The sequence below is a fragment of the Panulirus ornatus genome, chromosome 19, assembly GCF_036320965.1.
Source record: "Panulirus ornatus isolate Po-2019 chromosome 19, ASM3632096v1, whole genome shotgun sequence".
Taxonomy (NCBI): Eukaryota; Metazoa; Arthropoda; class Malacostraca; order Decapoda; family Palinuridae; genus Panulirus; species Panulirus ornatus.
This window is the reverse complement of record NC_092242.1, coordinates 66,466,020-66,492,128: the sequence shown is the minus strand read 5'-3', so window position 1 is coordinate 66,492,128 and position 26,109 is coordinate 66,466,020. Positions and strand designations below refer to the sequence as shown.

General features: G+C 42.1%; 1 protein-coding gene and 1 long non-coding RNA gene across 2 annotated transcripts in view; one reads left to right on the top strand and one right to left on the bottom strand.

The window, feature by feature from the left end:
- The window catches only part of LOC139755293 (uncharacterized), a 270,998-nt gene that overhangs the window by 102,684 nt on the left and 142,205 nt on the right, over window positions 1–26,109 (top strand). The window lies entirely within an intron of this gene.
- Window positions 1,615–6,459, bottom strand: LOC139755638 (gamma-butyrobetaine dioxygenase-like). The gene is made up of 9 exons (XM_071674244.1): window positions 6,318–6,459; window positions 5,079–5,184; window positions 4,723–4,916; window positions 4,300–4,431; window positions 3,805–3,998; window positions 3,429–3,534; window positions 3,049–3,263; window positions 2,516–2,676; window positions 1,615–2,359 (listed from the first exon to the last, which is right to left on the bottom strand). The coding sequence occupies exons 1-9, from the start codon at window positions 6,384–6,386 to the stop codon at window positions 2,205–2,207; spliced, it is 1,332 nt and encodes a 443-aa protein (XP_071530345.1). The 5' UTR covers window positions 6,387–6,459; the 3' UTR covers window positions 1,615–2,204.

The window sequence follows — 26,109 nt, the reverse complement described above, 5'->3', positions numbered from 1 at the left end:
AGTTTACACACATAACATCAGATAACTGCACTCAGATGTTTGAGCCAGCTCTCTGAGGGAAGTAGGAGGGGCCTCTCACTAGGCATTGAACCCAGCTCTATGAGGGAAGTAGGAGGAGCCTTTCATTTTAAGCCAGCTGTATGAGGGAAGTAGGAGAGGCCTTTCATTAGGCCTTGAAGCCAGCTCTATGAGGGAAGTAGGTGGGCCCTCTCATTAGGCCTTTATGCAAGGTCTCTGAGGGAGGTAGGAGGGGCCTCTGTGATACCAGCTGTCTCATCCATCCTCACTCCCGATCCATCTAGCCTTTTAAGAATGAAAATCCACAAGCATGAAACAGATGGATGAAATAAAAAAGATATAAATTGATGAGAGAGAGAGAGAGAGAGAGAGAGAGAGAGAGAGAGAGAGAGAGAGAGAGAGAGAGAGAGAGAGAGAGAGACGCAGGCAGACGTCCATGGATATATATAAAAAAAACTGACAAGTGCAGAGAGTGGGAATGCCAGGTCTCATTTTTACAGCACCTCTGTGAAACCATGAAAATCCTTTTCCTAAGAAAAAAAGCGAACGAGAGAGAGAGAGAGAGCGAGAGAGAGAGAGAGAGAGAGAGAGAGAGAGAGAGAGAGAGAGAGAGAGAGAGAGAGAGAGAGAGGAAAAAAAGAGGGACGTGTTAACACAGAGGATGGTGTGTTATATTCAGGTGGTGAAGCTAAAATGCTGTTGAACACAGAAATTGGCATGTCATACTCACAAAGACTTTACCGTCTTTTGTTTCTAGAATTCATTGTCGGCTCTGGTGCAGGAGGAGGGGAGGGGAGGGGGTAGGGAGAGAGAGAGAGAGAGAGAGAGAGAGAGAGAGAGAGAGAGAGAGAGAGAGAGAGAGAGAGAGAGCACGCCAGTAGTGGTGGTGAAATGTGATCTTTGTTCTATTCTTCCTGATAATATTATTGCTGGGACGGCCTTATGAACGCCATCACATCAACGCTATTTAAGTATATATATGTATGTATACCCTAGCCTCGGCCAGGTACCCAGTTTATCGACTAATCCCTACGGGAAGATGATGAACAGCTAGGTTGACTGTGAGCCGACTGCCGCGACCAGGATTTGAACCTATGGCCTCGGGCGACCCGGGCATGCGACACGGTCAGCCACGCTAACCGTCGTCACACCACGGAAGTCCATCATCTGTTAATGACTCTCACAAATGTGACAGAATCCCTTATTACTACATCAGGTATACGGTCATTTGGCCTTGGAAGAAGAGTTGTGTGTGTGTGTGTGTGTGTGTGTGTGTGTGTGTGTGTGTGTGTGTGTGTGTGTGTGTGTGTGTGTGAAATGTCGCTTTTCAACACTTCCTTAGCAGACGAATACTGCCCTCCTATTCCCTACATCTTAGAAAGGAAGTTAGTGCCGCATGCCAACTGGTTCTGTATTGTTTGTTTTCTTAAGCTGGGTATAGTCTGAAGACACGTCCTCACTCTTAATCCACTCGTGTGTCTGTATGTTTGTAAGTATCTGATATTGTTCGAGTATCATATAAATCTGATATATATATATATATATATATATGTATAAGTTGGTGCAAGAGGGGTGGGTATTCAATGATATGGAATGTATTTTGAAAATACTTTATGATATAAATGAACATTCACATTCGTAGAAATGCATACATGGCTTACAGAAATGTATAAATACTTACAGAACCTCTGAATCACACGTGTAGATGATAAAGTCTACAAACAGATAACTTAATTGATTATATATATCTATATATAACTGTAGATAGAATATTGCGTACATGAACAAAACGGGAGTTACAGAATCATTTACATCAGAGACTAACATGCTGTAAGAATTTCTTGATAGATAACGAACAAAAATATGTGATGTTTCCATTCATCTTGCACAGACAACAGATTATAAATAAGATAATAATTCAAAACTAAGAAGCTATCATATACCTCAAAGTCTTTCTTTAAGATCATGGCAACCAGATGGGTAAATAACTAGATGGTATAATGGATAATGAAGGATAAAATTCTAATGTTCGAATAAATGTCGACAATTTTACCATTAAAGGTTAATAAATGATATATGGAAATATTTGATAATGAGGCATGGCGATATCCCATCATGTGGCACTGTTGTGGCGCTCCGTCTGTATGATAGGAATATCGTAACTTGAGACAGAATATTTTTCGATCTTATATAAAGACCCCGAGTTTCTCCTGAAGGCGACGCCGCCGGCAGCGAGCCTCGTCCCAGTCCAAGTAGGATGACTCGACGTGACGTTCGCTGAAGGCCTCGTATCCCTCACGACCATGAAGGCATCGGACGTTATCAAGCGTCATCATGTCTCCTGCAGGATATCCAGTGATGATTTAAGCTTCTTAGGGAACAGTACTCATTAATCATTCAAATATATTCATCCGACACGTATGTCAAGAGAGAGGAAGTGTGAGAGACGAAAGTCAGGTAGATTTATATACTTGCTTCACGAGAGATTCTCACTGACCTGCATCCATCTTGAACCTGACGGAGTTGTCGTAGAGGATGTCGTTTAGAAGCTTCATGGCGACGTAGAAGCTCTTCACCTTGTGGGAGGGAAGGTCTAAGTAGGAGTCACGGATGGCGTTGTTCACAGCCACACGTATGACTTCATTGTCGCTGTTCAAACTGTGGGGAGGAAACAAGAACATCATTACAGTCATGGGATGGTTCCTCGTGTGGTTGGCGAGCCTAGAATGTACTGTCTTTGAGGCTGAACCCAAGAGTAGAACAGAGGACTCGGTTGTGAGTAACAAGGTTGGTTGATAGGACAACACCACAGGACAACACCACTGACACTTGGATGGCACTGGCTCTTTGTATGAGGCATGAGGGTTCCTCAGTGCAGGCGGAAGAGACCAGTGGTGAACAGTTCTCAGATTACTTCAGTGACGTAAAGTTACCATCGTTATCATTTGTAAAGTGGAGACAATTTGGGTTTTGTGGCAAAGATGACAAAATGACAGATGTCTCTTTGTTGCGCGAACGAGAGACACTCACGTGAGTATTGGCATCTTGGATATCTTGTAGAACTCGTCCATCTCCCAGCTGTAGTTGGCGTGGCCCTTGTCCCAGAAGTAGGCGTCAGTGGTGGTGAGTATCTTGAAGGCATCCGGGTGGTTCCTCCGCAAGCTCTCGGCGGCGAAGAGTCCATCGCTGATGACGCTCTCGCCTCCAGTCCCCCGGTGCTGCTTCACACACTGGATGAAGATGATCTGGAAGACAGGGATGACATTACGAGCGACCTTTCCATAGTGAATCTTAGGCGTTATGACGTTTGAAACATAATTGTTAGTGGCATCATCGACATGATTTCTTGACCTATTCTACTTGTCACCTTTCTGCCTAACGTCCGGTGCTGAAGAAGAAGCTTAACTTACCCCTGGCATTTGCTCGTACTGAGGCAGGTCGTTGTGCATGCCCAGCTTAGCGTTGGAGAAGGCCACGTTGTTTGTGTTGGGTCTGTTGATGACTGGCGAGTGTGGTCTGCAGAGGTAAGAACTAGATTAATATCAACTGCATCCAAAACAAAGTTTCAGAATTTTAAATGATGGTATGGCAATATTTCGATCGCGTGAACAAGAAATTTGTGAAAAAAAGTTTAGCTGAGCGAAATGTTTCCAGTTTTCCAACTTATCATTAACAGAAATTCCCTTGTGTACTTCAAAGGGTGTCAAAATTAACTGATTTCTTTTTTCTTGAACTTGGAATTCCTGTATCAGATATTAACAATAGAGTACCCAGAGCAACACTGACCCATAATGTGACTGCTTGACGTAGGCGATGTGCTCGATGATCTCAGGTCCGGCAATATCCCTGTCAGGAGTGTTCTTGATCATGGCAGATCCCTTCCTCTCCATCGTCAGCAGCCAGTCCAGCAGTACCTTGTCGTCCTTGATCATGGTGTAGTAGTCGAACTCCTTCAGCTGGTGGTCAGCGCCCCACGGCTCCTGTGGACGCAGAAGTCGTATGTTGCAGATTATTCAGACGACTTCGAGGAAAATCCACAAATACTAAGGTTAAGAACACTGACGACGCATTTAAAGATCAACAGTATTCTAAAACTTTCTGCAAGGAACAAATGTATGCTCCTACGCTTGAGCTGTCTGATTCGAAGCAGAAATATTTGTGTTGAATGAATTCTTGGAAGAAATCGCGTTGCTCGGCACAAGATACCTGACTCCTATGAACTCAACGTAGGTACAGCTGAAGCTTAAGGTACACTCAACCTTATACTTAAAGATAACTCACCCTTCTGAGTGCGTATCTGTTCCGATGCTGGGCTCGAGCGGCTGGTGTGAATGCTCGATCATATAGCCACGGTTTTGTGTATTTACTCACATGCCCATCGTTCCACTCGACCAGCACCTCTTCCTCGTCATTCTGTAAGCAGCGTTACGTAAGATATTTCCAAGAGAAACGAAGGTCAAGTAAATGTCAGGGAAATTTCAAATCAGTAATAGACCACTGGGTCCTTTCGAGGCTGTATGAGGTAACAGAAATTTAACACCTTGATGTTAGTTATCATTATTGTACTTATAGTTTGCAATCTTTGTCTTGTCTCTGGTGCATATACTTTGGTTAAGGATATACAGGGAGAAAATAACGTAGATATAACTGCAGTAGTGAAGCTCTGTATATAGGAAGATGGTGTCCCCACGAGTCGGGTGTTACCTTAACGTTGGACGGGCTGATGTTAAGATCCAGGCTCTCCATGAGGAAGGTCCTACCCTGAGCCATGGAGTTGTAGCACTCTGAACACTGGCAGTTTTCACGGAGCCACACATAGGGCATCTGGCTGGCGCTGCCGTCGCCGAACTTCAGGTTCAGAGACTCTGTCTCCGGCGTAGATGATACGATGCTGTTGGCTGTGAGGGGGATCATCTTTTACATTACCACAGGAAAAAGAAATATATATATTTTCCAGAATTGATGAGATAGAGGGAGGAATTTATCGACACATATTTCCTTATTAATAGTGATGGAACCTTTAGAAATTTCCAGCAAATGGAGACATTAATTCTCGTTACCTGAGAGTGGAGCCTCCTTGACAGCCAGTTGTTGTTTTGCCGTGGACGCCAAGTTCAGGGAACGTGTGTTCCTGTAGGACAAGGGCGCGCTACTCCTCTGTCTCACCTGTAAGCAGACCCAGAATCTATTTGAACCACTCTGCCGGAGGAGTTACCAGCTCCTAGGTAATTAGAATGCTTAATGTGTCTAATAAAAGGTGACGTTACCATTTTTTTTTACGAATAAAGAAAAAAGTTATTGGATTTTTTATATATACATATTAGCACTACTGAGTTCGTAAAGAATTATTTTTTTTTAGTAACGAAGATATGTAAGATTCAGGTTTACTTCATGTTGATAAGCCTTAAGCTACTAAAAGCTGATGCAACACATGAAAATGAAAAAAATGGTTGATCAAGCAAGATCATAATTTGATTGTGTGGACAGGTAATAAAGATTATTACGTGCTGACGACAGGTTTTCTCTTCTCTCTCTTGAATCTTCAGTCTTCTTTCTTCTTGACGACCAACAAATCTGTCATAACAAAATTGTCGTTCATATAAGGTAAGCAGGGGACACCTCTAATACCCTGTTGGCCACGAATTCAACTTTGAAAAAAGAAAGGAATAGGCCCAAAGCAAGTACTTAGTTCCTTTCATTAGCAAAGATGATGATGATGAATGACTCCAGTAACCATCATTTAAACAATGAATAACTTGAGTATCCTACCGTAAGACAGATGAAGATATATATATATATATATATATATATATATATATATATATATATATATATATATATATATATATATATATATATATCATTATTATTATTATTATACTTTGTCGCTGTCTCCCGCGTCAGCGAGGTAGCACAGGGAAACTTGCTACCAACACAGCTTTGTGTGGTGATTTCGATCGACCACTCTGTAAGAATGAATAATGTAGATAAAAACTAGGGTGAAGTTCTGAAATGATTTGCCACTTGAAGATTAAATTTTTTCTGAGGAGACAATGAACACCTATTACATTTCGAAAACCCCATGAATTTGAAAATAATAAAAAAAGGAATCCCATTGAAGCAGGTAGATGATATCCTAAACTAACCTTCCACTTTACAGTCAACAGTGTCTGGAGATAATGAAGATTTATATATGTATATATACATGAAGACTCTCAAACAACCAGAGAGTTACTAACAAATTGATATCCCACCCTCCTCCTCTAAGAAACAGGCCAAGACTCCCCATCACAACTCACCTGTTGTCTGGCGACGCCCCTGAGTGCTGATGCCCCCAGAAATAAGGTTCTTGAGTATATTGTGGCCATGACTAGTGGCTAGAGTCTCTGTTGGGTTGACGTGGGTATAGGTGGCGGGTGTGGTGTGGTGGTCGCATGATCTCGCACCTCGTCATTTATACACCTGATGTCGCTGCTGCCTTAAGTTGCCATATGTGAGAATAACATGGAAGTGTCTCACTCACTCTCTCTCTCTCTCTCTCTCTCTCTCTCTCTCTCTCTCTCTCTCTCTCTCTCTCTCTCTCTCTCGCCTCTTTTCTCTTCAGTTTCTTCGATCATTTCTCTCCCGAGGGCTTTTTTTTTTTTTCATGTGCGAGGTTATCGCCCGAAGGGAGAGGAGAAAAGAACAACAGGTAATTTATGTATATGATAGACTTAGATTTTTCTTCAAAGGATAACTCGTTGATTTGGATGAATCTTTTAAATTAAAAGTTGTAGGAAGGAACGATGATTTTTGAACAACCAGGTGTTTACGGAAAAAGAAAAAAGAAAAAAAAGAATGTATTTGGAGACGTGTCGATAGTGAGTTCCCCTTCCAACTAGTCCGACGACAGAAGCACCTCATCCGACAGGGTATAGTGGCGTCAAACAGTCAAGTCCATTCTTACTCCACACAGACTTTTAGGGCCCAAAGGGCGTATGATTAGCCTTCATGCAAGGACCTGAAAAAAGAGAGAGTCCGTCTATTTGACCGCATCAGTTTTAAGTTGTTCCCATGTTTGAAAGAAAAACAAAAACAAAAACACAACAGGGAACTGTTTTGAAGTCTCTTGAGTTGTTTCTCGCATCCTTCATGTCGTTATCTGGTGATCTATTTCAGAATTCTTCGTCACTATCATTTCCGGAAGATAAGGGTCGTTTTTAAGAGTAGAATATCCGTATTTGTCGTCAATACATCACAATATATATATACATATGTGCTCAAAACGTCCCATTTCCTGGCAGCGTCGTTTTGCATCGTAGATACAGAAATGAGTCTAGATACAAGAGAGGATCATCAGACGCGGAGACTCCCGCCGTAAGGGTAGGCGAACACGAACTTAGCCTAGTCTCCCTGCCAGTTCCTAGGGCAACAACGTTCTCCTCCACCGAGTCTACGTATTAGACATTGTGTAAGTCCCCCCCTTTGAAAAGAAAAAGAATGAAAGATGTATCACTGGCGAGATCTTCTCTTATAATCGCTTGGGTATATATTTACGACGCTTCATGGAGAGCCTAAGGTTGTCTGTAATCTGCATGGTTTTAGGTGAGGTGAAACGTCGTTTTGAGGCGCAAGATTCCGGTGAGAGCTGGACATCTCAACAGCTCTCTCTCTCACTGCCAATTCGCATGGTGACTATAACTCTGCTCCTCATAACCCGTGCCTTCTCTCAGGGATTCGCTCACAGTTATCATATCAAATTCACGTAGTCTTTATTTTCCCCTTAAAGGCAATGATTTGATTTCTGAGAGGTATATAGTGTCAGATATCACGTAGAACCCCTTTCTATCGAGGTAGTCAATGGTTCTGACCTCATTTCCAGAAACTGCGACATTTGTTTTTGTTGTCCGTCACCCTCTTGAGGCAGTTCAAACTACATTAAACCAGTTAGCGATGACCAGCCACGACCAACTACCAGTAACTGAAGGGAGGGAAGAAGGCTGGGGGCCATTGTGCGTGTTAACATTAAAAACGGCCTGACAAGGGAAGGCATAACATGTCTATTGTGCCAGAGGGTCACAGGGTGTTCGTCTATATCTTCAATACAATAACTCAAAGATATGAATATATCGGGTGACGTCATCAACAGAGATATACAGTACTCCCAGGGTATCGTCATGGTTTGGTTCTTTGCCTCAGAATATCTGTATTCGAGTACATAGTATTCGAATATTCATTTACCTATAGGGGCGACACACACACACACACACACACACACACACACACACACACACACACACACACACACACACACACACACACACACATATATATATATATATATATATATATATATATATATATATATATATATATATATATATATATTATTGCTTCACTATGGGCACACCTTATTAGAAAAAGAAAAAAAGAATCTTGATGACATGGTGATTAATAGGTCATGGTAATTGCTGCTACTACTACATCAGCGTCGAACAAACATACACACAAAGGACCAATAATGATTAAAATGGTCGACCCTAAAAATATCTTTTTTTCTGTTTACACATAGCTGCCTGCATACTATTTGATAATGACAAAAAGTATAATTATCATTCATAATGAAAATGTTCGAGTGATACATAAGGTCATATTTACAGAGCCGTTTTCATTAGCCTAACTCGCTTGTAGTGGGTAACTGCAAATGATGATTATGATGAAATAACTTCATTGGTCCGACCTAACGAACTTGATGGTTCCCCTGACTGCTCCATTAAAAGCTTTGAGCTTTTTTTACTGAAATGCTTGAATGAAAGAGCTTTGACAGTCACATGTTTACCAAATGGCGTCCTAGTTACGTCTCTTCGTTGTATATCAACTGACTGCTTTATTTCTTTCTTGTGTCTCCCCTGATGATGTGATTATTACGCGAAAGTGCATTTGGGAACTTACCGTGTTTTATTTTTCCCGTGGACTCATAGGAATATATATATATATATATATATATATATATATATATATATATATATATATATATATATATATATATATATGTGTGTGTGTGTGTGTGTGTGTGTGTGTTGAGCGAAGCGTCGGAGTATGTTTTACAAATAGTGTAAGTTCCAACGAAGTTCCGTTCATTTAGGACCGAATTTGAAGTTCCCGTTGTTCATATAATTCTGGGGTTAAACTTAACATTTACACGTCTATCGTAAGATCGAGTCTGGTATATATGCGCGCAGGAGAGAAGTTATATTTGTTGGTGAAAGTAAAACGGTGGCAACAGCTGGTGTCACATATAGGGGAGCTTGACCTGAACTGGTTCGGTGTTCCTGTTGTAACTGGTTGTTAGATATAACTTACAGGCATTGATAGGTGGACTAAGACCGGGGTTTTAGTTGTAAATCGAAGGCAAGGTCCACATGTTAGTCGTACTTGTTCGGAATGTGGCAAAAATTTCCAGCAACACGTACTCGCTAAGACTGAAAATTCTCACTGTAAAGATTAGCACTCATCACTGGTCTCCTTTTGGCAGGAAGGTAAGAGTAGAAAAAAAAAAGAAAGTCTTATCTACCGTCTATATACAGTCAGCGAGCGAGGGGCGCCATATCAAAACTCCAGCTATAACCAGTTCACACGTTAAGACTTGGAGAGTCCGAGCTGATGGCAGTCAGTCAGCGAGAGGTCAAAGCCTTTCCTTAACCAGTTCTCCTTTAACGTCGCTTGAGGGAACAAGGAAATCAATTGGTGTAAAGCCAACCTGCTGAATATTTGATACGACCGACGTGTTTGTGTGGAACGAAGAAGTTTGCAGGGAAAGCAGACGAGGAGGCTTGAAGCTGGAAAATCAGTACTGTTGACTTTGACAGAGTGAAATGAATATATATATATATATATATATATATATATATATATATATATATATATATATATATATATATATATATATATGTGTGTGTGTGTGTGTGTGTGTGTGTGTGTATATATATTCCTATGAGTCCACGGGGAAAATGAAACACGATACGTTCGTGTTTCATTTTCCCCGTGGACTCATAGGAATTTCTTGATCACGCACAAAATTGTGATTCTTTCCAATATATATATATATATATATATATATATATATATATATATATATATATATATATATATATATATATATATATAGCCTTCACCGTGAATAGGTATATGCACAAATCACTATCATGCTAGAGTGGTTAGACAACAGAAAATGGACTGTACGCGTCTCTGAGCTGCCCCAAAATGAAAGTCCAGTTTATCAAACAGTCGAAATAACGTGGAGTTACAAGGAGAGTTCTGTGGCTGATGAGATGATGCTTATGTTAAAAGAAAAAAAAAAAGGACTTGGTCCATTCCGGCCACGTCAAAATGTATTGGTACACGGGGAGGAAGTCTGTCTTTGCCGACTGTATATGTATTGTCTTCGCTTTCCAGCATCTACCTCTCTTCATATTCCTATTTTCACCGTTTACTGATATCTGGCCAAACACGTCATTCATCCCCTACGCACATCCTTTACAACCATTGCAGTCGAATGAGCTCCTCATTATACCTCTCTCTCTCTCTCTCTCTCTCTCTCTCTCTCTCTCTCTCTCTCTCTCTCTCTCTCTCTCTCTCTCTCTCTCACTGACGCGACAGTTTTAGTCCTCATCGTTAAGCGCTAATCAGCCGCCATGAAGCTTGTCTTTAGCGGAGATTTTTGCTTTCTGTAGTTACCATCTGATGCTATCGTTGGCCGGGGCACGCACCATCGACTCCACAGTTACAACAGGAAAAGCTTTTCCTTCGCAGTGTCGTCAGTGCTTATGTACATAGAGCTCTTTCGTCTGTCCGATGTCCAGTGATGGGCGGCATACATGTAAACTTCTCCCGCTGGTCGTTATGATTTGACTCTGATGATCTTCACGTAGTTGAATGGCCAAAGGCTCCAGATAACCTAACCTAACCAATAAACAAGGGTTCAGTCATGATTTGATCGCGTATATTTTTTTTGTCTCCTCGTCATTCGTGGCCATTATGTGGTTCTCCGTTTGTCAAGGGTTTTTCCTGACACTGATGTGGGTCACTGATTCCTCCCCTTCCTCCCCTCTTGTAGGATGAGGGATGATGATGATGAGGATGATGAGCTGGTGCGCAACCCTTGTTCCCATGGGGTTCTCACGTCAACAAGATCTTCTCCTTAGGTGCTCACAGTGGTGTGTGTATGGATCCGTCCGGGGTATCTTGCCGTAGGAGCTGTTCTAGACCAGGATGGTACATCTGTTTGTGTCATTTAGTTTTTGGGGTGATGGTGGAGGTGGTGGACTTTGTTTCAATAAGTGATTCCCGGGTTTTGTGCGGGGTTAGAAATGTCGTCCTGGTGAAGTCTTGCCACAGTTGGCATTATGTTTGTTGTGTATACTCGAGATTTGAGTTTTAACTTTATTATCCTCGAGATTTTATCTTTATTGTTTAATATTTAGATTATTTTCTTTATTGTATATCCTCCTGATGTGTTCGATCATGTCCTCGTTTAGGCTCTTGTGTTTCCTTCGTCTCCACGTCAGAGGAAAGACGTGAGAATCACGTATGATACGTATTGAGCAAGAGTGTGTGTTTGGCGTATGCTGTCACACGACAGCTCTAGATGTACAGATCGCTAGCGACTACATTGTGATAAAGGTAGCACCAAATGTGCCTCTAGGAAGGATTGATATCTACGATAATACCTTCACATGAGTTTAAATGGTGGTCTGCCTCTCGCCTCTGAACCACACACACACACACACACACACACACACACTTCTCTTGGTGGGAGTTAGCTCCTGCGGCGAGTTCTTGGCCCAGATTTGTCAGAACAACACTGCAGGATGTCCTTTTTCTCCTCTTGGCTCTTCCAGTCGCCTTGGCCGTCCGCCAACAGCGAAGGGCTGTTTTTCCTCCCCCTCCCTCCTTCCTCCCTCCGTTCCATCAACGGGAGGGATAAACACCCTATGACATGGACGTGTCTGACCTCAACATCTGCGGAGCCTTATCGTCCTCTTCTGTTGTTTCCAGGGTTCTTCCGCGTTCGATCATACCCCCACCACACCTCAGTACACACCCGTACCGTAACTCCTCCTCGGTAGATAGTTCCCACACACACACACACACACACACCCCTCCTCCTCCTCCTCACTGTCACCCGGGTGATAACGTGGAGTAGAGGCAGTAGAGGACTTTGGGACAGAATCAGGTGTACGTATGATAATTTTCCTGAAGAACATTATTGGCTAAAGACTAATGAGGAAAAAAAAAGAATTCGTCCCTCTAAACCTCCTGCTTTTATTCATCCCTGCGATGATACGGTTAAAGTAGAATACTCTACGTACTGGGGAAAAGACAGAGGATAATCGTGATAAAAGCGAGATCCCGCAGTCTCACGTTTTATTCGTAATTAAATCATTTCGATCTCCTACAAAGCGTTTTGCTCTACAGGCCAGAGGAAGCGGAGTTTAATTACATTTTACATTATATGGCTGCTGAACTCTCGTGTCTTTGAACTCGTTATATTTTCATTTTTCCCTCCTTTTGTGTCCCTCATATTTCTTTCTCTTGTACACCCACAGCACGTCACACAGGCCCAGGATTGGATGGTACACTTTCCACAATCTTTTTTTTATTACTTGTGTTGTTTTCTCGGTTATTATTAAATCCTCATTTCGTATCTTAGTGATTAAATCCTCATTTCGTTTCTTAAGGGGTAAATCCTCGGTTCGTTTCTCTGATCAAATTCTCATTTCGTTTCTCAGTTAATGAATGGTCGTGTAGTTTCTGGATAAAAAAAAAGATCTTCGTTTCGTTTCTCATTCATAAAACGATCATGTTGTTTCTCAGTTATAAGATCCTCGTGTCATTTATCATTCATCAAATCCCTGTGTCATTTCCCAGTTATTAGATCCTCCTGCTATTTCTCAAGTTATCAAATTCTCGTATCGTTTCTCAGTTGATAAAAATACTCTGCTCGTGTCTCAGTTATCGAATTACCGTGTCGTTTGTCTTTTAGTTAATTCTCGTCTCGTTTCTCAGGTATTAGATCCTGGTCGTTTCGGTTCAGGTATTAGATCCTGGTCGTTTCGGTTCAGGTATTAGATCCTGGTCGTTTCGGTTCAGGTATTAGATCCTGGTCGTTTCGGTTCAGGTATTAGATCCTGGTCGTTTCTGTTCAGGTATTAGATCCTGGTCGTTTCGGTTCAGGTATTAGATCCTCGTCGTTTTGGTTCAGGTATTAGATCCTCGTCGTTTCTCAGGTATTAGATCCTCGTCGTTTCTCAGGTATTAGATCCTCGTCGTTTCTCAGGTATTAGATCCTCGTCGTTTCTCAGGTATTAGATCCTCGTCGTTTCGGTTCAGGTATTAGATCCTCGTCGTTTTGGTTCTCACCACATTTGGCTACAAGACTACCTCTTGAAGGGTACTGAAAGAAAACGTGTGACGGAAGGGTCTGTCTGTGAGAGGAAGAACGTTTGCTCAATTCATGAAAACAAAGAAGTGAAATTAGTCATTAGCGATCTTCTATAATGCCAGCCTACGCTTGTTAAGAATTAGCACCCTTTGAATATACAGGGAAAGCAAAATTCAAATTCTTATCCACTATTGATCTATTTTGAGTGTAAAGGTGCTTATTCAATAGAGCCTAAGGGCGTCACAGCGGTTATATTGACCCATAAATTTCGTGTTATGGGTCGTGAGTTTCGTAGATTAGGCGATATACTTCCCTACCGCGACAGGAAATCCGTAGAGCTACCAGCTTGAACTACCCTGGAATTATGAAGGAGGAGGGTCAGACCAGAGACATACCCTCACATCCAAGGGTCGTACCGTCGTGCTAAAAACGTAGTACCGTCGTTCTCAGTGGTCGTACCGTCGTGTTCAGTGGTCTACCGTCGTGCTCAGTGGTCGTACCGTCGTGCTCAGTAGTCGTACCGTCGTGTTCAAGGGTCGTACCGTCGTAATCAAGGGTCGCACCGTCGTGCTCAAGGGTCGTACCGTCGTAATCAGGGGTCGTACCGTCGTGCCCAGTGGTCGTACCGTCGTGCTCATTGGTCGCACCGTCTTTCTCCAGGGTCTTACCGTCGTTCTCAAGATGGTGCACGATGGTGAGAATAAAAATCATTGTGATCTATTTCAGTTCTGCGCTCGAACTGGGAAGAAGCAGTGCTGGAATCCAGACGATACGGTGCCTGGAACTTGTATCTCCCCTTCTTCTCTTTGTCAGTTCTCTCTTCTATCATTCCTACCTTCGCGCAGTTCTTCCATTTCTCGCGGTATGTGATCCGTTTGCGTCTTTCCCGAGCTTCTTATCCTCTGTTTCCTCCCGCTTTACGTTTCCCAACTTCACGGAGACAAACTTTTCCCGAAGTTGATTACAGAGTATTGATCTTCCAGACACGCGTAGGGTTTCTGAATACTGGAAGTCATTTAATATTCTATTGTGTCAGTCTTTTCGAGGGGCTGTAACAACCTCCTTACATTGAGTTTAGCATTTATCCTCGTAGTGAGTGATGTGGACCAGAATTTTTGATGTTATTTTGTGGTTTGAAAGACGCAGTGTCTGCGACCAGATGCGACACCGGGTTCTTCGCGCATTTATCCTGTGCTCATGAGGTTGCAGCACCTGTCTGTCTACTAATACACGGTGGGATGTATAACTTTGGTCGTTGAGATATCATTAGGAAAGATTTTATACCTTGATTTCAGCTTCGGCCCATTTTGACAGCACGTCGGTCCCTCTATACCGCTTCGATCCGGCTCCTCTTATCCTCATGGATCCTCCTCCCCTACCCAATAAAAGCTTCTCTTACTCCATCCTTCTGTTTTCTTCTTGGTTTCCTCCTTTACTAAGTTTTTCGCCTTCCTAATTTTTTTTTCTTTTAAGTGTGCATCTTCTTAAGTCTTTCTTTGCTCATCTTCTCCATATCTGATCCATTTCAGTATATCCTGGCCAACTCCCTCAGCAAGGCTCTTATTATAACTTGATAGTGAGAAACTGCCGAAGCTGGTGTCCGAGACTGGGAGAATGTTTAAAGGAAAAGCTAAGATTTCATGTGAATGAAAATAAGGTTATTAAGCTTAGCAGGTGAGTGAGACGCGCTGGCTGGAGTGTGAGTTTGAATGAAGAGAACCTGAAGGATATGGAGTGTTTTAGATCCTTGGGAGTGGATATGACAGTGGGTGGAACCACGGAAACTGAAGCACGCCATGATAGGCGGATGAGGGGTATGGGGGGAGGCAAGGGTTCTTTGAGGAGTGCTCGGAAAAAGAGGTCGCGTCTGTGAGGGCAAAGATCGGAAGGTTGGAGGTTATAAAGTGTTCCCATCCGTATTGTAGGCATGCAAGGCGTGGACCATAGATGATAAAGTTCGGTTCGGAAGAAGGTGGATGTGTTGGAATTGAAATGCTTGAGGAGGACAATATGTGGTGTGAGGTGAGTTGAGCGTCTAAGGATTGTGAGTAGTAACGGACTGTAAGAAAGGTAGCAAGGTAGTAAGTAACATTCAGGAGGGTGTGAGGCGTGCGATGGACAGAGCAAATTGGATCGGTGTGGTATACAGGGGGCAAAGGGCTGTCAGTGGACTGAACCCCGGCACATTGAAGCGATAAGGGGGCGCCACTGAAATGTTTGTGGGTCTTGATTGTGGAGAGGGGAGAGGAGGGAGTTCCTTGGTTTCTGTACTTTACATAATTACAACTAGGGAGTTGGTTGTGAGCAAATGAGATCATTCTTAATCTGTTCTTGGCGCTTCCTCGCAACCCGTTGTATAACGATGAAGTACGAAAAAAGAATATACCCTTATGTATCTTTTCACAACATTACGTTAATTACTAGAGCACCTTTCACCACTTTAGGAAAGAAAGAAAAACGATAACCAGCCCAGCATATGGTGAGAGATAAAGTGTGGCTGTAATGCCATCATCATCATGAGATGTGGCAAACACCATGACCGATGCCACTGATCCCTCGTAGCAATACCAGACTTTCCCAACCCTCCTTTAGAGCATCTTCATCCTCACCTCCTCAAAACTCTCGCATCCTTGTGAAGTTTGATTCGAACTTCAAATTGATTTTTATTCCATTCACGACGAAGCAATGGCAGGTGAACATTTCTGTCTTTCCTTTTTTCTTTTTCTCCTCCCTAACCCCCCCAGCAGAGCCGTTGTGTTACCTGGCAAGGAAGCGCCTCTCTCACGCCACGGGTCGTTCTTGCCTCCTTCAGTTGAAGGAGGTCCCGGTCATTTATCGCCACACAAGATATAAGACGAGTAATAAACACGGGTTGCGCCACCCTCCCGGTCAACAGGTGCTTACGTAAGAACGTTACACAAGCATAACTTTATTAACACAAAGAAGCCCTGTGCTAAAGGGATATCCTTTTTTTTATTTTTTTTTATTATACTTTGTTGCTGTCTCCCACGTCAGCGAGGTAGCGCAAGGAAACAGACGAAAGAATGGCCCAACCCACCCACATACGCATGTATATACATAAACATTTATCATTATCATTATTATTGTCATCGTGCTACACCGGGGTGTTGACCCGAGTCTCCAAAGCTTTTCATTCTGAGATGTTAGAATTCATCCTGTCAAAGTATGAGTAGAATTTCAAACGGATGGAGTGAATGAGATTTTGACGGATGGTCGGGGCCCGAACATTCAGGAGGGTGAAAGGCGTAGACGGGATAGAGTGAACTGGAACGATGTATTACACAGGGCTCGACGTGCTGTCAATGGACTGAGCTAGGTGTGTGTGAAGCGGACGTAGGACACCATGGAAAGGTCTGCTAGGGAGCTGTGCTTACGGTACATTGCATCCACGATATCATAACATTTAACGAAATTGCTGCATGAATTAATCGTTTTCTGTGCGTTAGTGGAAGAGGAAAATTTGTCCTCGACGTCGAAGTAGTAAACCGAGGCACCTCCTACGTACCTCCTCGAGGCCTGCCTGATAAACTCCCTCTCTCCTGTATCTCGTCGTCATGTGAGTCTTTCTCTGTTACTCCCCTCCGAAGCGCGCCGCGTGGGGGGATATAGGTCATCTACCGCTGGTGACGCAGGAGAACGAATTCATCGCCACACTCAGTGTCGACCGACGGCAAGTAGATCATGACCTCTGAGTAGAGTCATGTGTGGGATGACCTCAACGATCCGGCCCACTCCTGCTGTGGTCAGTCACCCACCACCTCCCCAACTCCAATATATATATATATATATATATATATATATATATATATATATATATATATATATATATATATATATATATATATATATGTAACCGAGATGCATTACTTCAGTATCATTTCTTACGTGGGTGTAACCTCACGTCTCTGCAGCAGTCGACTGAGAATTGAACATTGTGAAATAACAGACATAAACACTACACTTCCCAATATCATTCTCGATCAAATCTTTCATTAAGATTCGTGAAATCCGCTCATTTTCGATGGTAATCCGCTACTCCACCACGGTTTACTGCGCGTCTCCGCTGGTATTCTGATACTTTCCTCGTATAGTTTCCGATAACTGCTCGTAACGTATCTATAAGCAGGAGGCACAGGCAGGTTCACTGAACCCAAACAGAAGTTTTGATTTTGCAGGATTCCTCACGCACACACGCGCGCGCGCGCGCGCGCGCGTGTGTGTGTGTGTGTGTGTGTGTGTATTGATAGACGCCATGAAACCAATGGAATGGATCGAATTGAAGAAGAGGGAAGAAGAGAAGCCTCCTCGTACACACGTAACCGAACGAACGGGTATGACCGGGTTTGTGTTACAGTGCGTGGCCGAGGACAGGGTTTTATAGGTGATGTTTTCATAGTTTAAAAAGAAAAAGAAAAAAAAGAGAAAAAAAAAGAAATGACAGATTCGTTGGAATGTGATGACTCCACAGTCATTTCGTTTGTAGAGAGAGATTACGAAAAGTAGAATGTTTGCCAGTTACACACACACACACACACACACACACACACACACACGACACCAAATGAAGTGAAAGGACGAATCAGCGTTGCCAGTAATGCCGCGAGGTCAGCCGTGTGAATCGATTGGACATGCCTGACTGAAAATGATGTACATGCAGATGCAGACGGACTTGTAGCCACAGTGTGAAAATCAACTGGAACGCAAGGATGGAACAAGGCGAAGGTGGACCTGATGCTTTTGGCAGTGAGGAGACAGAACTTGCAGAAAGAGATAAGTTCTCACACGTTCTTGTGTCCAGAAGGGAGTGCATGACAGCAGAGAGGGGAAGAGACGACAGAGGATGAGGAGGATTAGCCTCCCTAATAGGAGGCAGTTTTGGTCTTCAAGAAGGACCAGTGGGAGAGTATCAGTACGTGCAGGAGAGATGTACCTTGTGGGTTTGATGATTTATGATCCTCCAAAGGATTTTTGATAAGCCGGAGGTCACGTGAAATGAAGACTATGATGGAACGATCAGGACTTAGTACATGGAGCAGTAAGATACTCACTTCACAAAGATGGTCCTGTTCTCATAATGGGGTATTTCAACTGTAAAGTGTTGTATTTCCGTAAAATCATTAGTTTCTTGTTAATACGTTACTCTTTTTATTTATCTATGAGTATCACAAATAAATGCAGAAACCTGCCAAATATTTTTGCATGGTATGAAGTGGCTTCGAGCATGTAGCCGCCTCAGCTTCGATGGTCGGGTTGCTTCGAATGGCACACGAAGGGGGGGAAAAAAAGGAAGCTTGCTTTACGTCTTTACCCGCTCATCTCCCTCACTGAATCATAGTCATCCTTTGTTAATGGTTTATGGTGATGATGAATTAGCAAAGGGATTACAGTAATGTAAATAAATGAAATAGGATGGCAAAAGGATTTCAGTAACTTTATGTAAATAAAGGAAATAATGCGGGTTTTATTAACAGGACTTTATAAAACCTTGCGGGGACTAAATTTGAATGTGTCAAGATAAAAGTGTTCATAACGGATGTATCGGTAATTTTCACGAAGATGACGAATGAGATCAGTGAAAACTAACGCAAGCAGCTCAAGCAAGCAGATGCAGGCAGCACAAAGCAGACTTGCTCTGATACATGTGGTAGTGCGTGGGTTTGGTCTGCCTGTGAGGTGATAGGGAACGTAGGGAAGTGCTGAGGTGACATGAATGATGGAAAGTGCTCAGGCCTCAGTGAGTAGGCTTGTTGGTCGCTCGAGCCACAAGACAATCTGTCCAGAACAGAATGTGGGCGAGATCTGAATTTTCAGCCAAGAAGTATCTTCATCCGTCACATGAGGAAGTAAGGATGATTTACACCTTTTTTTTTGATATATCTCATCCATGCCAAACAGTTCAGTCCATAACAAGAATTAGTTTTCTTAGTCTCATTTATTCTGGAAAGCATTTGATCACCGAAAAAGAAAGAAAAATGTAAATTTACTTTTTAATTCATTCCCTTCTTAAGTATAACCGCTTCGTTCATATATACTGTATCTTTATGTATTTCATACGACATACATCTATGCAGCACAGATGGAACCGACGTGAGTCTCATGTTACTCATGAAATTTATATATTAAACGCCGGCAATAAGATCAGTAAACTATCGATACACAGGAGGCTTCAGAAATGTTGTGAAATGCGCCCAAAACAACTTGTTTACAACATGAAGGTATATTTTCAAGGCTATGTTATCAGTCGATCATACAGATAAAGAAAAAAATATAGATATGTTACGTTGGATCTGTAAATAAAGATTATCTTGTAGAAGCGTCTCGAGAACAAGGAGGTTCATCCAGCGCGCCCTCAAGCAGGTATGTGAATGTTGTCCACACTCCAAACAGCCGAGGGACGCCCTTGTTCTGTTCATGGGGCAATGCAAACTTCATGGGTCAGGTCAGGGAGTACATGCACGCAGGTGTTGCTCTTCCCATGTCCACAAGCAGATCGCCTCTGGTCATCAGCCTGTTTGTGGCGTCGGTACAACAACATATGAAGGGAAGGCTTGCATGATCATCAGGTTCCCGGGTGAAGTGAGGTTGCGCGGCGGGGCACGGCAACGCCACCACCACCACCACTCATTCGTTACCAAATTCCCCTCATTACTACCCCTCCTTCCCCTCACCTTTTGCCTCTCTCTCTCTCTCTCTCTCTCTCTCTCTCTCTCTCTCTCTCTCTCTCTCTCTCTCTCTCTCTCTCTCTCTCTCTCTCTCGTGGTGTTGGTGGGCGCCAGCTAGTTGCAACAGCGGGTGGTTCCCCGCCTGTGTTTAGAGTGATGATTGGAAAGTTATCGGTTCGAGTCCTCATAAGTTTGAGTCTTGCTCGAGACAGCTGGCACGAAGTTAACCCAGTTGTTCATCCTCTCCCCTGAGGAGCTTGGCCGATAAACTGGATACCTGGCTTAGGCTGTGGTACATATATATATATATATATATATATATATATATATATGTATATATATATATATATATATATATATATATATATATATATATATATATATATACAACGTTGATAAGTGATAAGTTGGCCTTGTCCATGGCGTCCAGTTGCCCACGCCGTCTCAACTAACATAGAAAAAAGAATAGTGACATTTCTTTGGTCAGAAATATGAATACTTTTGTGAGAACGTTCATTTATTTGGTCTCAGACGGGTGACCTTCCGTGGATAACGAGGAAAGTGGCGGTGTTCATCTGCAGGAATTCCACTTTGCTTCCTTGCAACTTACAATCGTTAACCTTCACCCTCAGATGAAAAAAATATTAGTTACTTATATATATATATATATATATATATATATATATATATATATATATATATATATATATATATATATATATATATATATATATGTATATATCGTTAATGAGGTGACCTTGATTAGGGCCTTATTCGCCCGTGCCGTCTCAGCTAACATGAATATATATATATGTATATACTTGTATGTGTAGATAGATAGATAGACAGATAGATAGATACATCTTAAGAAGAGACGTAATTCTAGCTGCGTGTGGCGGTGTTGTCGACGCGCGCCCACCAGTGTAGGACAAAGCAAGGAAAACATAACCCAAGTGGAACCAGTTACACCCACCCCCACCTACCTCAAAGTCCTCGCATTTTTTTTTTCCTTTTTTTTTTCCAGCTCGTAACTGTATCTCCGGAGGATGGTGATGATAATAATGGTGTCACTGTGCTAGTGGGTAGGACACACGCTTAGGATGTTTCCTCGTCACGAAACGCTAGTATTTGTTCTTACTGTTATTCTATCAGTGAGAAGAAATGGGTTTGCCGACGGCCTCTGTTTGTGAACCGGATTGAACAGGTATCAAAAGATAGAGTCTCATTCGAGTGATTTGCCGTTTTCTCTTTATTTGTTACTGAAATAAACTCGTGTTGTCTCACCGTTTGGGTAATGGAGACAGGCTATTATATACAGCAGGGTGAGGATCAATATGTGATCGATTAAGATATGGGGGTTATTTGTCGACTGCATACAGCCTTGGTTGGTGACTAAGAGAAGATTGATCTTGTCGTCTTGTGATATGGCAGGGAAACTTAAGAAGTGACGCAACCTAACTCGCTCGCCAGCAACGTGTTACACCCAGTGACGATTGTTCGAATCACAGATAACGTCTCGGTGAAGGAACTTGGCTATTCTCTTTTTTTTTTTCTTTCCCCACCCCCATCTTCATCAGTCATGGGAAGAAGAGTCATAGATTGAGAAAGTGAGGGGAAATGGTGTGAAATGATGGTACTGAGTTTACATTCACACACACACACACACACACACACACACACACACACACATATATATATATATATATATATATATATATATATATATAGTGGCGCAGCAGCGGCAACTCTAGGGGTCAGGAACTTCCCTGCCACATATTAGGACGACATATTAGTCCCCAAATACCACGCCATGTTAGCCTCTTTGTCCTATTGCGTCTGATGATATCATTTACCTCGTAAAAGACAGTGGTGATCACAGGGTGGCTACCATCGCCTCGAGTGTCGGAAAGCCAAGAGAGAATATGATGGCTTATGGCTCCCATCGCTCACATGTCGAAAACCAAAAAGAAAAAGAAAAAGAATGTAAAGACTATGATGGCTTATCAGTTGGTGCTAAAAGGAAATACGACGCGTGAAATATTCCATAGCTGCTTTGTAGGGCGATGAACCTTTAGCGTAGACAAGCCTCTCCCAGACAGCATCTGTCTGGAGGGATTTCCTCAGAGGACGAAGCTCAGCTGCATATCGCTCATTTTTGTCATGCTAATGTTTATAGATTTATATGTCAAATGTCCTCATAGAACACCAGGAATAGATGAATTTGTTTTAGTAAATTTTTTTTTTTTTGTCGCTGGTGTATTCTACTAGTTATATACATTTTTCGATCAAGTTCAGTCTGCTTCAATATTCGGATCGGTCAGCTGTCATCGAATTTGTCAACGAAGGTAGTCTCACACTGGGATACAACGGTCAAGAAAGAAAGGAACAGCGCAGATCATCCGGGAGTCTCTCCTTGGAGGCATTGATTAGGCAGATAAGCCCCGGCTACCCCCTCCTCCTTCCTTCGTCCACACCTGAACTCCGACAGGTATCTGTGAAGCCTCTGTCCGCAGCTGGTTGGCTGGTTGGTAGTTTGGGCGTCAGGCCTATCAACTGCCGGGGTCATTAAGGACAACATAAACTGCTGAATCCACCCACCGAAGAATCTTCTTCAACACCTTCTCCAGGTGTTGAGGGTAATTCTAAGACCCACTCTCGCTATGCATGTGGCCCTTGCCTACTCACATTAGCGAAGCGTACGCTCATGAGCACATCAGGTTTGTAGAGAGGCGCCGAACACACTGACGAAAACCTCAGGGGAACCACTGCTAAGTCTGGTCCACAGATGAATGGAAGTTCTCCCAACACCGTCCCTGTTATAGACTGAATGTCTCCTCCATTTATCTACCCGACGGAAAGATCATTCAATGTATAGATTCATCTTAGGCACCGGTCTCTGGGGCCAGAATTCATTATTATGACCTCAAGTGGCAAGTTATTATTTCAGTAAACCAAATTATTTTGTCAAGGTTTTATTAAAGAAGAGAGGTAGAGATGGAACACCCCGTATGGCTATTGGGCTTAGGTATCTAAGATGAAGAAATTGATTGTTGCAAAGCGGGACTGAACACCCCACCTCCCAGAGGTGCATATATATATATATATATATATATATATATATATATATATATATATATATATATATATATATATATATGTATATATATATTTATATATATATATATAGTTTATACAGCTTACGTGTCTAGAATTGTAATCAGATGACGGCAGCGGCAATATGCTCGGAGAAAAAACTTATCTTGGATATTTTCTTTTTTTCGTTGGCTCGAATTGACACCCGCTTCAGCCATACAGACTTACGGAGAGAAAAGAGAAGAACAGTTGACGTATTGACTTATTTTCACCAACGATAACAATTCATGCAAACATGATACATCACTCTTACCATCGTGGTTTCTTACACACACACACACACACACACACACACACACACACACACACACAGACATATACACCTTATGTCCACATTGCAAAACCTCACGACACAGAAGCAGCTCAGGGGAAAAAACTGGCCGGCGAGCCACTCATTTACGAGACCACGTACCCAGAAGCCGTTCCCCTACCATTCTACACAATTGTGTACCCAACACAATGCACTGCCTCGGGCCAGCAAAATACTATCGCCTGTTGAGTACAGTGGATGGTTTTATGTAAACACTTTATAGTAATGATACTCACAGATACCGTAATGAAACTGGACATACCATTATATATATATATATATATATATATATATATATATATATATATATATATATATATATATATATATATATATATATATATCATTATTCTACAACTCCAGGGCCTCTTTTTACTGCATCCTTCAGGCTATGTTGCGCACGAGAGCAGTAATGATGGATTCTTTTGGAGCGAGAAAACCCAACGTCAAATGACAGTGCTTGATTTTGTCACAAAATTGATTTTGTCATAATTTGATCTACTTTAACCCGTCCTGAAGTGGCTCTTTCCTACGCCCATGGTCACAGTGTCCCGTAGTCTTCTACTGTTTCATATGTTGGCACATAAACTTTTCCTGTGGACTATACATTGTTTTCAATGGTTAGTCCTACAGACATGCTCCCGTTTTCTATTAGATGAGGCCAAGGACAGAGAGAGAGAATGGAGTGTCAGTGATATGGAGATACCATCGTAGGCTTGAAATACTAATACTAATACTAACACTGATAATGATAATGATAATGATAGTAATAGTGATAATGATAATGATTATAGACATTCCTGATATCTATGATGTACCATTCTTTTTATTCACAGTAAGGGGATCAAAAGCATGACGTATACAGCTGATAGTGAGAGATGGGACAGCTAAAAAGATGAGATTTTCTTCCTCATTAGACTGTGACATCTGAGATTGTGGATGTAGCTTGTTACAGATTTCCAGGAAGGTAAATCAAGAATGTCTTGGGAATACGACGAAGCTTCCCATGTATTTATGCAAATATGTTATCATTTATAATCTTAAATCATATATATATATATATATATATATATATATATATATATATATATATAATATATATATATATATATATATATATATATATATATATTTGTTTTTTCTTTTTTTCTTCTTCATACTATTCGCCATTTCCCGCGTTAGCGAGGTAGCGTTAAGAACAGAGGACTGAGTCTTTAAGGGAATATCCTCAATTGGCCCCCTTCACCGTTCCTCTTTTGGAAAATTGAAAAACCAGAGGGGAGGAATATGGTTACAGGGATAGTAGTAATTAGATATTTTTAGTGATATGTCATCACATTTACACAACACAAACGTTCCCCTAAGACCCCCAGTACTTTACAATCACACATGACAGTTCTGATCGTGCGTGAGGCCATGGGCTTGTGGGGAGAAGAACCGTGGAGGGTCATGGGAGGAGAGGGCCGTGCAGGGAGGGGTGTGTGGGTGAGGAGTTGATGAGGGAGGGTAGGACTGAGGAGCGGGTAGAGGCGTACTGTGGAGGAAGTGTGAGTGTGGACTATATCTTGCTAACTAAAGCGCCCCAACTGATCATAGCTTCGACGCCAGGTGCACGACTGACCGAAGGAAGGAGTGAATAGTAATAATGATCATATTGATAATCATAACAGATATGATGATAATGAAATGATGATAATGATGGTGCTAAAGTTCCCACGATTCCATCCGCTCCCATATCCATTCTCAGGTGTCTAAAACACTCCACCTCCTCCACTTTCTCTCCATTCAAATTCACACTGAAATCAAACCCTGTATATATATATATATATATATATATATATATATATATATATATATATATATATATATATATATATATACACCGGATAGAATGTAGTAGATATTCACCTAACAGTATATCCTGTTTATGTCTCTGTTTTCCAGCTGTAGTGGCATTGTTACACTGGAAAAATCAAACCGAAATGTTTTTTTTTTTACTCAATGTTGCAAACTTTCGGTGCTGTGTCCCTGTGTCGTTTTGACTTTTTTTTTTTTTTTGCTTTTGAGGGACGAGGGATATTATATGAATCTTTTTTTTTTTTTTTTTTGTATCGTCAAGATTTTTCATCGCCTGATAAGTAAGAATGGGAAAAAAAAAAAGAATCGCTAATTGCTCGGCTTTTTGATTCCCCTCACAACCGCAGTGATGCGAGTTATCAGAAGGAGGGAGGGAAGGAAGGAGGGAAGGAGGGACGGAGGGAGGGACGGAGGGAAGGAAGGAGGGAGGGAGACGAGGGGAAGGGAGGGGCAGACCAAGCGGCAATACGAGTCGAGGACATGAATGGCGGAAGCTGAAGTTAATGACGTGGTGTAGTATGACCTTTGAGAGGAAACTTGATTGATCGAGAGAGAGAGAGAGAGAGAGAGAGAGAGAGAGAGAGAGAGAGAGAGAGAGAGACGGAATATGGGTCTTGGATGGACCATTCAGCCCGGGGGGGGGGGGGGACCCTTGTGCTTCCTCA